At 39.6% G+C, this 13,803-nt stretch overlaps 1 protein-coding gene and 1 long non-coding RNA gene across 3 annotated transcripts in view; one reads left to right on the forward strand and one right to left on the reverse strand.

Moving 5' to 3' along the window:
- LOC140460892 (uncharacterized) overlaps positions 1-2,744 on the forward strand; it is a 57,807-nt gene extending 55,063 nt beyond the window's left edge. The window contains exon 4 of the long non-coding RNA XR_011954382.1: positions 1,804-2,744. This is a non-coding gene — a long non-coding RNA (uncharacterized lncRNA). The remainder of the gene's footprint in view (positions 1-1,803) is intronic.
- dse (dermatan sulfate epimerase) overlaps positions 1-13,803 on the reverse strand; it is an 85,814-nt gene that overhangs the window by 42,044 nt on the left and 29,967 nt on the right. The window contains exon 2 of one of the 2 annotated variants that reach the window (XM_072555574.1): positions 4,927-5,394. In XM_072555574.1, the coding sequence (XP_072411675.1) occupies positions 4,927-5,342 (416 nt within the window). In that variant the 5' untranslated portion in view covers positions 5,343-5,394. Of the gene's footprint in view, positions 1-4,926; positions 5,395-13,803 lie in introns of those variants that run through there. The other variant, XM_072555578.1, reaches the window with a different exon arrangement.

Below are 13,803 nucleotides of genomic sequence, written 5' to 3' on the forward strand. Positions count from 1 at the left end.
AAAATAAAATAACTACTAAGGCTGGAGATGGGAAATAAAAACAAAAAGAGAGAAACTCAGCAGGCCTGGCAGCATCTGTGGAGATAGAAACAGGGTTAATGTTCCAAGTCCAGTGATCTTTTGTCAGAACCGAAAACATTTGGGAAATGGTGTTTTAATGTCGATAAATATGGGGAAGGGTAGGGCAAAGGAGTAGTGAGTTGATTGGATGGGGACCTTGCTCAAACACAAACACAGAGAGAGAGAAAAAAAAAGAGAGAGAAGCAGGCAAAGGAATTGTTGATGATAAGTTGGAGAGAGATAAGTGCTGAATGGACGTTAATGAGTGTGAATAGTTGAAAATGGGTTGGCTGTGCTGGAAACAGCCCATACAGAATAGGACCTGGGGGAAAATCGCAGATCACCAATTCCCAGTTGTCTCCCACTTAACACACCACCATGTTCCCATGCTAATATGTGGCACAGTGGCTCAGTGGTTAGCACTGCTGCCTCACAGTGCCAGGTACCCAGGTTCAATTCCAGCCTCGGGCAACTGTCTGTGTGGACCTTGCACATTGTCTGTGTGGCTTTCCTCCAGGAGCTCCGGTTTCCTCCCACAGTCAAAAGGATGTGCAGGTTAAGTGAACTGGCCGTGCTAAATTGCCCATAGTGTTCGGGGATGTGTAGGTTAGGTGCATTAGTAAGGGGAAATATAGAGTACTATGGTACCTTGATCAGAGTGTGTTATTCTTCAGAGGCTTGGTGTGGACTTGTTGGGCCAAAATGGCCTGGTTCCACACTGTAGGGATTCTATAATATCTCTGCCTCAGGGCTATTGCAGTACTCCAGAAAAGCTCAATGCAAGCTGGATGAACAACATCTCAACTTCTGTTGAAGTCCCTTACAGCCTTCAGGACTCAACATTGAGTTTAATAATTTTAGAACATGAACACCCTCCTCCAGTTTGTTGCCCACCCTCATTCTGTATGGATTTGTCCCAGCACAGACAACCCATTTTCAGTTCGTCACACTCCCCATTAGCATCATTCAGCAGTGATCGCTCTCTGACTTATCAGCAACCCCCCTCCATCCCCCTCAGTATCAATCACTGTCAGTAGAGCTGAAAGAATAAAGAAAAGCAGCCCACAACTTTGAAGTGGTGAGGGAGTCAGAATGGCTGTATTTACTTCCATTATCTGCTGCTCTGAAAATTAAAAGGAGACATCAGATAGAATTGGAATCTTTTATTTCTTTTGAAATACCACCATTTCCCAGCTCCCTGCAACTCTGATGAAGGGTCATTGGACTTGAAACGCTAACTGTTTTTCTCTCCACAGATGCTGCTAGACCTGTTGAGTTTCTCCAGTACTGATCCAATCTGGCTGCTTTCTAACCTGTATGCTTCAGTCACTCAGTAACAACTTTCATTAGTTTGGAGTTATTAAGAGTATCTGAAACTATACTTGCAGCTCAGTGTAGGAACTAGAACAAGAATTAAAACATATGGATGCATCTGTGAAGTAAGCTTAGTTCATAAATATTTTGCTTGAATGAATTTATTACATTCGGTTCCTATCTATGAACATTTCAGACACGATTGCATTGTGCTCTTAAGATTAAAAGTAATCTAGATTAAGACACTAAATTAATTACAGACTAAAAACTGATCACTTGTTGGAATGGGAAGAAAAATGTCTCTCAAAAGGATGGAAGGAGTTTTAAAACTCTCTCAGAATCTATGAAAGTCTCTTGGTATGGTTCTTCTCTTCCTACCAAGGAAGGAAATGATTCACTGGTTAGCTCTTTTATTTTTTTGCTTTCCAGACAAAAACGGAGGGAAAAAAAAACGATGCAATGACACACCTGGTTACCCAATGCCTCTGACTCTGTCATTCAAGTGCCACCACCAAGCATGCAAAAACACAATGCTGAATCGTCTGTACAGATTGTACAGGGAACATTGTGGTTCAAATACAAGATTCTTGGCCGCTTAACAGGAGTGCTCATGTTATACTTGCTTCTGTGTAGAAGAATGTGATTTTCTTTGTCATTTATAATCCCTTATATCTAGAGAGAATAAGGCTTTATGTTCAGCACCTGTCACATTTTCTACACCTGTCATTTACAACTCAGATACACTAAAAGTAAGTAATTAAAGTAGTAACAAAAGTGCCCATTGCAAAGACTCAGTGTTCCTTCAAATATACAAACTGGTCTCATCTTAAATTCAGAAGTGATTCAACAAAAGTTGATATTCTAACAACTGTACAGATCCGGAATTGAAATGTGTGGAGGCTTGCAATTCCTATTTTAAAATTAATTTAATACCGATTAAAATACAATGGTGTGGGTCAACTATTCTAAAGTGACACTACCATACTGAGGCAATAGATACACTCAAAATAAATTAAAAATGGGGAGAATTGTGTAGTCCATTGCATCTCATTCGAAAACAGGTTGAAAACTCCGCCTTTATACCATCTAACTACGTCTTAAATAACAATGATTTTGTCTCCTTTAACATAGCTGATGACTATTCCAACAGAACTTTCTAAAATTTACCATTTAACAATCTTACTCTATCCCCTTTTGTGCTAATGCCATGAATTAAACTTGAGGTAGTATTTCAGAGTTACTTTCAACATCTTACATTCCAAGCCATTAATCACACATTTAGATTGAATATATGATTCTGTTCCCATAAAATATCACAAATTTTTACTACTTATTTTGAAGAAATCCTTTCTGACCAAGATGCTTCTGTATTTTAGAGATATAAACTGTCTATTGATTTTGTCTTTTTTCAAACATAATAAACTTTGAGAAAAGTCAAACATCAATAATCTTAAAAATCATTAAAAGAAACACCAACAACTGAACTGTCTTAAATTTTCCTTTCTCTCTTCAAGTGAATCTTGGGAAATGCAGAAAACAGTTATTGTCTGTGGAAATGCTGACCACCATCAATAACCGACCCTTCAGCCCTACTTGTCCATGCTGACCAGATATCCCAAATCAATCTAGTCCCACCTGCCAGCACCCCTCTCACCCTAAACCTATGCCCTCTGGTTCTAGACTTTCCCCATCTCAGGGAAGATACCTTGTCTATTTACCCTATCCAGGTCCCTCATGATTTTATATACATCATAAGCTCCACCCTCAGCCTCCGACACTAGGGAAAACACACCAGCCTGTTCAACCTCTCCCTATAGCTCAAATCCTCCAACCCTGGCAACATCCTTGTAAACCTTTTCTGAACCATTTCAAGTTTCACAACATCCTTCCAATAGAAAGGAGACCAGAATTGCATGCAATATTCCAAAAGTAGCCGAACCAATGTCCTGTACAGCTGCAATATGACCACCCAACTCTTGTACTCAATGCCCTGATCAATAAAGGAAAGCATACCACATGCCTTCTTCACTATCCTATCTACCTGTGACTCCACGTTCAAACAGCTATGAATCTGCACTCCAAGATCTCTCTGTTCAGCAACACTCCCTAGGACCTACCATTAAATGTATAAGTCCTGCTAAGATTTGCTTTCCCAAAATGCACACCTTGCATTTCTCTAAATTAAACTCCATCTGCCACTTCTCAGCCCATTGGCCCATCTGATCACAGTCTAGTTGTAATCAGAGGTAACCTTCTTTGCTGTCCACTACACCTCCAGATGTTTTGTGTCACCAACTATACCTCCTGTACTCACATTCAAATCATTTATATAAATGATAAAAATTAGTAGACCCAGCACCGATCCTGTGGCACTCCACTGGTCACAGGTTTCCAGTCTGAAAATCAACCCTCCACCACCATCCCGTATTTTACCTTTCAGCCAATTCTGTATCCGAATGGCTAGTTCTCCCTGTATTCCATGAGATCTAATCTCGTTAACCAGTCTCCCACGGGGAACCTTGTCGAATACCTTACTGAAGTCCACATATCTATGCAAGCTTGTTGCTAAGAATGCATTGGTACTGCAGAACACAAAGCATCTTTTACCTGAAAAACAAAATCTAGCACTAAACAACTCAACCAGGTCTGGAAGCCACTAAACCAACAAGAGACAATGAACCTGAAAGATGAGCACCTTGCTCTGATCAAGCACTCTCTATAGGAATGACACTTCTCATGGAAGGTGGTGTCAAAATATTGGACAAACTGATAATAACAACTTTCCTGCTTGTCATTAAAAGTCCTGAATACTTTGGAGATGTTGGACAAAAATGTTTGTACAGTGACTGATGAAAGTGATACAAACTAGAATTAACACAGTCTTATGAATGAATAACAGTTTTCTTAGCTGACAATGTATATTGGGCAACTTGTAAATGCAAATGATTCTATTTGCAATATCATTATGAATTTATAGAGAAATGTATTTAATTAGTGGTGCCATAGTCATAGAGCTCATCCTCTGCTTATCTGCTTTCATTTTAGTTTGTGGCAACCATTAAACACATTAGTTGAAACACCAGCATCCCATATTAATTGTAAGAGAACCAAACATTTCATTACCCAACTGGTTGATTCTTCACAACAGTCAGCCAATTTTCTCTTCAAACATTTTTGACTAACTTACATAAGAGATAAAAGCAAATAAAAACACTCTAATGCCCCTATGATTTTTCTCCCAGGTGCTCACAGTGGCAATTTGTAAATTCATCTTTAATACCTGGTGGTTTCAGAACAATCCAGGAAATCTGAAACCCTACAACCATCTTCCTTTTTGTTAACTCAAAACTACTGCCACATTTTGACAATACTGACTTTTTTTTGTCCTTTTATATATGCTATGCAGGGAATACAATTAAGAGTGCACTGTACCAGCAGATTAAAATGGTACTAAAGCTGCGTTGTTTGTGTACATGCACAAAAAAACAGAACAGTAAAAAAATCTCCCAAAGGCAGAAAGGCATGCTTTAGAAAAACAAGACAAAAATCTACCAACTAGGCTGAGATGCCATCCTCTCCATGTAGTCCATTGCAAACTCCATGGCATCTGTTCTTTCAGGAAACAGTACACAGAACATAGCCAGTACTCCCAGATTGTTGCCGTAGATTTCATTCCAGTGAGCACTAAAATGTTTTGGATCCCAGGGAGGCAGGTACTCCCCTGGACTAGATAGCATGATTTGCCCTGCATCCCAAATCCTGTTCGCAATATTCCGGTGAGTAGTTCTCGCCTTGAGTCGCAGATCCTCCACATCACTTTTACTAAAGTACAGCATGGGATGACCGTCATAATTTCCATTCATAAAGTGGATGTTACCACCAGATTTTTCATTTACAGTGTATGCTAATAGGGAGCAGAACAGATTTATGAAAAATATGACTGGTATTCCATGTGTGTATGTCTTCATTGTGGCACCAGATCACCAAAACCGACGTCCAACCAAATCATCTTCAATAACTCTGCAAAAGAAAAATACTTGTCACAAAATATAATTGCCACAAGAAGTCCCTCTGTGTAGAGGTCAGCAGAGGGCAGGATTAAGCACAGTCCCAATGTCACCCAAAATGTCAAAAGGGAAGTCAGGTGCACGATTATATTCTACAAAAAGAGTAACATATGCTGTGCATAAAAGGGAAACCTATAGACACTTGATAGCGGTAGTTCTTCTATAATGCAATAGTTGCATTTTTATGCGATCCCGCACTTTATAAAAATCGTGCAATAAAAATAGCACTTAAAGTGTTGGCGATGTATTCGCGTTATTGCCAACATGTTTTAAAAGTTCACACTTTAGAAACAGTGTCCCTTATTCATCAATCACATTACAGCCCATTCACATTGATAAAACATGCGTTCTGGCAGAACGATCTGCACTTGGATTTCCAGAAGGAATTTGATAAGGTGAGACGTCAAAAGGTCATCACAACAAACAAATGTTCAGTGTAGGAGGTAACATATTTGCATGGATGGAAAATTGACTGGCTGGCAGAAAACACAGAACATGCATAATTGGGTTTTTATCTGATTGTCAGGATGTGGTTAGTATAGTCCCACAGGTCTGTGCAAATGCCTCAGCGTTTTATAATTGCTTAGATGAGGTGAGCAAGAGCTACATTCACAAATGACACAGAGAGGTAGGAAAGTATGTTGTGACAAATACATAAGGAAGAGATAGATTAGGTAGATAGATAGAGAAATATTTGGCAGATTGCGTGTAATGCAGGAAAACGTGAAGTTTGTTTCTTTGGCAGTAAGGTATGAAGATACAGTGCATAATTAAGATAGCCAATATTTGTTATCCTTTATATGAAAGGAATTGAAAGTAAAAAGACATCATACTGCAGTTATACAAAGCATTGATGAGACTACATCTCAAATACTACGTGCAGTTTTTGTTTCCTTTTGTAATAATGTATGTAAATGCATTTGAGGTCATTTACAGGAGGTATACTAAACTAACACCTGGAATGAGTAGGTTGTCCTGTGAGGATAGATTGGACACACAGGGTCTGTTTCCACTAGAGTTTAAAATGAGGGGTAGCTTGATTGAAGTATGGAAGATCCTGAATGGTCTTGACAAAACTTACGTGAAAAGGATCAGTCCAGAACTAGAGGGCACTGTTTTAGAATTAGGGGTCACCCTTTCAAGACAGAGACGGGGAAAGAATGTCTCTTGCAGATGGTTGTGCGATTTAGAACTCTCTGCTTCAGAAGGCGGTGGAGGTGGGTCATTGAATAATTGTAAGAAAGAGCTGAATATGTTCTTGTTAGCAAGGGGAATCAAGGGTTACTGGATATAGATAGGAATGTGGAATTTGAAACACGAACAGATTAGCCATTTATCATACCGAATTAGAGAAAAAAAAACTGCAGATGCTGGAATCCAAAATAGACAGGCAGGAGGCTGGAAGAACACAGCAAGCCAAGCAGCATCAGGAGATGGAGAAGTCAATGTTTCAGGTGTAACCCTTATTCAGGACTTGGGGTGGATGCAGGGGGAGTTGCAGATATATGGGGTGGGAGGGGGCAGTGTGGTGAGGTGGGGATAAGTGAAGGCAGTAGAAGTTATGACCTGGTTGGTCACTGGGAGGAGCGGAAGGAGGGGCTGGGGCTGGGAAGGGAGTCAAGGAATGGGAAGGGTGGTTATTTGAAGTTGGAGAACTCAATGTTGAGTCCTCTGTGCTGTAGGCTGCCCAGGTAGAAGGTGAGGTGTTGTTCATTTTGCAATGGAGGGCGCCAAGTATGGTCATGTCGGAAAGGGAGTGGGAAGGAGAACTAAAATGGCAGTGACAGGGAGGTCTGGTTGGCCCTTGCAGGCCTGTCGGAGATGCTCGGCGTAATGTTCCCTTAGTTTACATTTGGTCTCCCAGATGTAGAGAAGACCACATTGGGAGAACTGGGTACAGTAAATTAGGTTGGAGGAGAGGCAGATGAACCTCTGTCTCACCTGGAAGGACTGTTTGGGGCCCTGGACGGAGGCGAACGGGGTGGTGTACCAGCAGATTTTGCATCCTTTCTGGTTGCAGCTCCCATACGCCCACCCCCAGCCCTGAAGAAGGGTTAGACCCAAAACGTTGACATCTCCACCTCATGATTGTACCAAATGGCTGAGTAGGCTTGAGATGTCCTGTATAACTATAGAATAACATCTTTACCTTTATGTTTAATTCCTTTCAATATAAAGGATAACATCTATTAGCTTTGTAGTTATGTACTGTACCTGCATTGTAACTTTTTGAATTGTTTGTTCTGTTCCTAATTCATATGTTCAGATGTCTCATCCAGTATTGCTCACCGTTAGTTTTGATAAGAACTTTAATGGTTAATAGAAAATTCAAAACTCAGAGCAGGGGTAGATCAGTCAGCCTTTGAGTGTACTCAGCCATTCATTATGATCTTGACTGACCTTCTATCTCAATACCATATTCTAGTTTTCCCTCCATATCTCGTGATGTCTTTAGTATCTAAAAATGTATTAATCTTTTTCTTGAATATAATCAGTTATCCAATCTCCACAAGTTTCTGTGGATTTGAATTCCACAGGTTGACCACTGAGTGAAGTAGTATTTCCTTATCTCAGTCTAAACGGCCCACTTCACATCCTGAAACGGTGACCTCTGATTCTAAACCAGGAGAAACATCCTCCCTGTATCTAGTCTGTTTGCCTCTGTTAGAATTCTAAACTCTAGTAAATGTAGGATCAGTCAAACAAATCTCTCCTCACAAGAGTTCCTCAGAGTAGCGTCCTAGCCCAACTATGTTCAGCTGACCCTTTCTCCATCATAAGGTCAGAAGTAGGGATTTCACTAACAATGTTCAGCATCGTTTGAGACTCCTCAGATACTTAAGCAGGTCACATTCAAATGCAACAAAACCTGGATAATAGCCAGGTTTAGGCCAACAAGTGGCAAGTAACTTTCACCAATACTAGGCAATAACTAACTATCTCCAATAAGAGGCAAACTAACCACCATCCCTTGACAATGGTGTTACTATCACTGAGTTCCCCACTATCAACATCCTTGGGAATTACAGTTAACCAGAAAATCCACAGAGTGGCTACATTGTCAGGTCAGAGGCTACGGATCCTCTGTAGTAACTCACTTTACGACTCCCCAAAGCCTGTCTATCATGTATGAGCCACAAGACAGGAGTGTGATTGGAATATTCCCCACTTGCCTGGATGGGTGCAGCTCCAGCAAGAATCTTGACACCATCCATGACAAAGCAGCCTACTTGACTAGTACCACATCCATAAACATCCACTCCCTCCACCACTGATACTCAGTAGTGACAGTGTGTACCATCTACAAGATGCACTGCAGAAATTCACCAACGATCCGGAAATAGCACCTTCCAAAACCATCATGACTTCCATCGAAAAGAACAAAGACAGCAGATACCTGGGAATACCATCAAGGTCCCCTCCAAATCACTCAGCATTCTGACTTGGAAATATATCACTGTTCCTTCACAGTCCCTGAACAAAATGCTGAAATTCCCTCACTAGTGGTATTGTGGGTCAACTCACAGCATGTGGATGGCAGTGGTTCATGAAGGCAGCCCACCAGCACTTTTCAAGGGCAACTAGGGATGGGCAATAAATGCTATGATGCCCACATTCCACAAATGAATAATCAAAAAACCTGTCATTTGCTACATCAGCACAGTGAACTTCTGCTGCACATCCTCTGTGGCATGAATATCTTCTAGATTGGGAGACCAAATTTGCACACAATAATTCAGAGGTGATCTCACCAAGGTCCTGCATAACTGCAGTAATTCCTAACTCTGAACTCAAATCCTTTTGCAATGAAGGCCAACATAGCATTTGCCTTCGTAATTGCTTTTGCATCTGCCGGCTTACTTCCATCAAGAGACAGCATAAGAACTTCCTGATTCTTTTGTCTACCAAATTTCGCAGTAGATCACCAGCTAAATAATATTTTGCCTTTCACATTGAAGACCATAAACAAATTAAGATTTTTGCACTTTTAATTACAAAATAATGAAATTTGAATAAGTTAATTCCTTATTTTATACAGTGCTATCAGCATGGAATACATCCAGTTGTATAAATTATTACTGTCCTTCTGCCTTCCATGAACTTGCATTCCCAGCTGCACGGAGCAATTTTATATTGAAGATCAACACTCACGTCCCCAGTGGATCTGGTCAGAATATATCCATATAAAGCAATAGAACTGAGCACAATATCATTTGTACATGATGCTTCATAGCCAGGACTCTCTCAATGCCTATGAAAAGTGGAGCAAAATACAGCTCATTTTGTTCATGAGTCAAATTAAAATTGTCAAATAACACATGATAAAAGTGCATTGTTTCCTATGGATACATTGACAAGTTCTGATGACATTAGTAATCTAAACGGGAGATTCAGTATTAGCTTATTCAGCATGCCAGGTCCCTGAAAATGAGAAATCTAGAGTAAAATGAAGGAGTGCATTTTAGAATGATAGATATGCAATCTTCCATCTTCATTTTTTAAAACGTACTCATTCGTGGGATGTGGAGGTCACTAGTGGGCCAGCATTTATTACCTGCCATTAGTTGTCCTTGAGAAGGTGAGCTCCCTTTTTGAACCACTGCATTCCATTTGGTGTAGGTACACCCACAATGCTGTTAGAGAAGGAATTCCAGGACTTTGACCCAGTGAGAGTGAAGGAATGGCAACAGATTGACAAGTCAGGATGGTGAGTGATTTGGAGGAGAACTTGCAGGTGATTCCCAAGTCCCTGCCGCGTTTGTCCTTCAAAAAGGAAGTGGGTGTGTTTTTGGGAGGTGTGGCCTTATGGTCCTTGGCAAATTTTCTGCATTGCATCTTGAAGTCATTAAACACTGAGTTTCAGTGAAGTGGATGAATGTTTGAGCTTGCAATGCCAGTCAAGTGGGCTCTTTTCACCCGATTATGTCCAGATTCTTCAGTGTTAACAGAACTGGGTAAGTAGTATCCAGATAAGTGGAGAGTATTCTCCACATTTTTTACTTGTGACTTATATGCCTTTTGGACAGGCTTTGCGTAGTATGAAGTTGAGTTACTTGGTGCAGTATTCCTAGCCTCTGACCTGCTCTTGTAGCTGCTATATTTATAAGTCTAGCCTAGTACAGTTTCTGGTTGATGGTAACCCACAGCATATTGATTTTGATGGATTCAGAGATGGGAATGCCATTGAAGGTCAAGGAAAAGATATTTACATTGTTTCAGATTGGAGATGGTCATTGCTGGCATTTGTGATGTGTGATTGTTACTTGCAACAGGGCATCTAAATGTTTTGTGGAATCATTGGTCAGGACTATATGTCTCCTATTATTTTTCAGAATTCCATCCTGTCAGATATTTATACAGTTTAAAACAAAACAAAACAAAACAAAACCAAGTCACACAAATACAGAGCCATAAAATGTAACAAATTGACCAGATGATGACTGGGACTCAATGGAATAGTTTGATTACTTCCTGTAAAACTCACCAATTTGCCCAAACCCATTTGATTAAACTATAATTTCTGTAAGGCAACAATTCTGCAGTCCTCTATGATAAAAATTCTGGTAACACTCAGCAAAATAGGCAGCATCTGTCAAGATGGTACAGTTAATGTTTTAGGTCAGTAATTTGTCATTGCTACACACAACCAAAGGTCATCAAACCAACATGTTAACCGTATGTTCCTCTGTCCAAAGATACTGCATGACCTCACACAGTCATAGAGATGTATACAAAATTGCTGACATTTTCTGGTTGTACTTCAGAATTTTGGCACCTATTGTTTTGGTCTCATTCTGCTTATCAGAAAAACATACGGATTTCAATTGATTGTCATTAGCATGTGAAGTTAGCCTTTTGTTCTCTGAACAACATTTAGGTACACATTCGTGTTTATAATATGCAGTGCTGGAATGTACATTCTGTCCTTATAATATGGATTTTGAATGACATATCTGCTTTGATCTGAAATAAATAAGGTTGTTCTGTAAATAACACAGAAACAAGAGTAGACTTTCAGTTGAATGTGAAATTAGGAAATTGCTGTCCCGATGCATTGCTCACCCATTAGCTTAAAAGGCATGCCTTGCAGTCTAAGCCACTACTGAATTGTATTAAGTAGTATGAGGTTCATGTTTTTGCACAGCAGATACAAATTAGACTCATCACAGAAAGAGAAGGCTTGCCCGCTTCAGTCCAAGTATCTCTTTTAACAAAAACTTCTAATTACTGAAAAATAACCATTGTGCAGAAAAATTAATTTGTTTTGATGAACTTTAAGTGATTATTCTCTCATTTTTTCTTTTCTTAATCTACACATGATTTGATATTAAATTCATTGTTCTCACCGATACTTCCTGGTTATGGCAATGCATAGTTGCTTGTCTAGTTCAGGCTGGTGCTAGATACCCAATAAACTCATGTCCATCTCTAAGTTAGGGCAACTTGAGACCATAAAAGCCTGGGAAATTGAATGCACAAGGGCAAGTCCATTGAATGGCAGGTGACATTCACTCACCTGCCATAGTATCTTTTGCGCCCTATGTCTCATCTGAAGGACAGCAACTGAAGCATTTGTTCAGTACCACACTGGAATATCAGCCAGAGAGGTACACTGAATGAATGAATTTGTTAAATAGGTTACAAAGGTATTTCACACACAAATACTAATGTTCTTCTTATTAAAATCACACAGCAACATGTCAATCCATGTGAATAAGATCGCTAATGTCATTGCTGCCAAATAATCTGCTACCTCACTTCTACTGGCACATGATTAACATATTGAACCTGGGTGACTGAACCAGTATCTTATGTCCCACTAAATAGGATAATCAATTCCCCAACACAGTTGATTCTTGAACCATCTGGTACTATGTAGTTTGTCCTTAACTAGGTTTCCATTATTCTAATGTCAAAATCGGTCATAATTCTATTTTGCAATAGAATGGCCATATTCCAAAGACCTCTCCAACAGTGGTTTGCTATCACAAGTAATGAATACATTTGCCATCTGTCTACTTCAGGGCTGCTCTGTGCTAACTTTTGTATATGATTTATGTCAAACGTAACCAGACATTTTTTCAATTCACTCATATCTTGACATTTTGCTCTATAAAAAGTATAATATTAGGTAATTTTATGAACTTGCAATCACAGTACATGTCTGTTTTAAATACTTGTCAGGGATTCAGGTGGGGAGTTGAGTGAACCCTATCCATTAAATTTAAATGATGGAGAATTCTGTATCAAGCTCACCAACCTCTAAACTTAAATTCCCAATGTGCTGTTTTGACACCAAACTTTTGGGTTGGAAAACCCTTATATGGAAAAAGGTCTATAACAAATGGAACTTAGGCAATCATTTGACGATTTGTTTTCACATTTATGGCAATTTACGTATTTGGCAAAAAGAAAACAAAATGCGCCTTACCAGTTTTCACTCCCAGTATGAAGCTTGGAAACACCAGGAAAATGGCACTTAAGTGTGCAAAAATAATACAAATTCACAACTATATAGTGCCTTTATCATAGAAAACCAGCCCAAGATCTTCATAGGAATATGGGTGCTAAGCAAAATAAGGTAATATTAGGAATGATGAACAAAAATTGGTTTAAAGAAGTGGGTTTTAAGAAGTGATCTAGAGGCCAAAATGCAAGTTTTTTGGAAGGAATTTTAAAACGTAAGGCTTCAGTAACTAAAAGTATGAATGGCAATGATGGGACAGAAGAAAATGGAGATCCTAAAGAGGCATGATAGAAGTGTTTTAGGGTTAAAAGAACCTTTCAGGAATAGGGAAGTGGTGAAGCCATAGAGAGATAATGAGGGCAGGATTGAAAAGATGCAGGAGCTTTAGTGGATTTATCACAAAAAAGTGACTAATAATTGCTGAGAAGCAATGAACAAAGCAGTTAGAATACTGAAATGCCCGATGACCAAAACAACTTCAGGGGAAGTCACAATTAGATCCAGTACTGGCTACTACATTCACTTCTAAATACTAGAGATAAGGAAGAGTTACACAGATAAGGCCACAGGTTTAGTTATGAGGAGTAACTGAAGAAATGTGGCCAGGACTGCCTTTCCCCATACGGAGCCATTCTTCATTGTTTCTCAAGTCATATTTATGCCCTGCAGAACTGCAAGTGCCTGATACAGCTACAGTGTACCTCTGCTTTAAGTAGTGCAAGCTACTACGCAGTGCTGAGCAGTATCTATGTTGAATGCATGCAGCCAATGAACAGCACACAGAACAAAGCTGGCTCATGAGCAACGCAAACTCAAAAGCAGATAATCATGGACACAATCCCTGTGAGCTATGAGCTATGCAACTTAGCCCACTAACAATGTTAAGAACCTCAT

Source organism: Chiloscyllium punctatum, chromosome 3 (genome assembly GCF_047496795.1).
Source record: "Chiloscyllium punctatum isolate Juve2018m chromosome 3, sChiPun1.3, whole genome shotgun sequence".
NCBI classification, from domain to species: domain Eukaryota; kingdom Metazoa; phylum Chordata; class Chondrichthyes; order Orectolobiformes; family Hemiscylliidae; genus Chiloscyllium; species Chiloscyllium punctatum.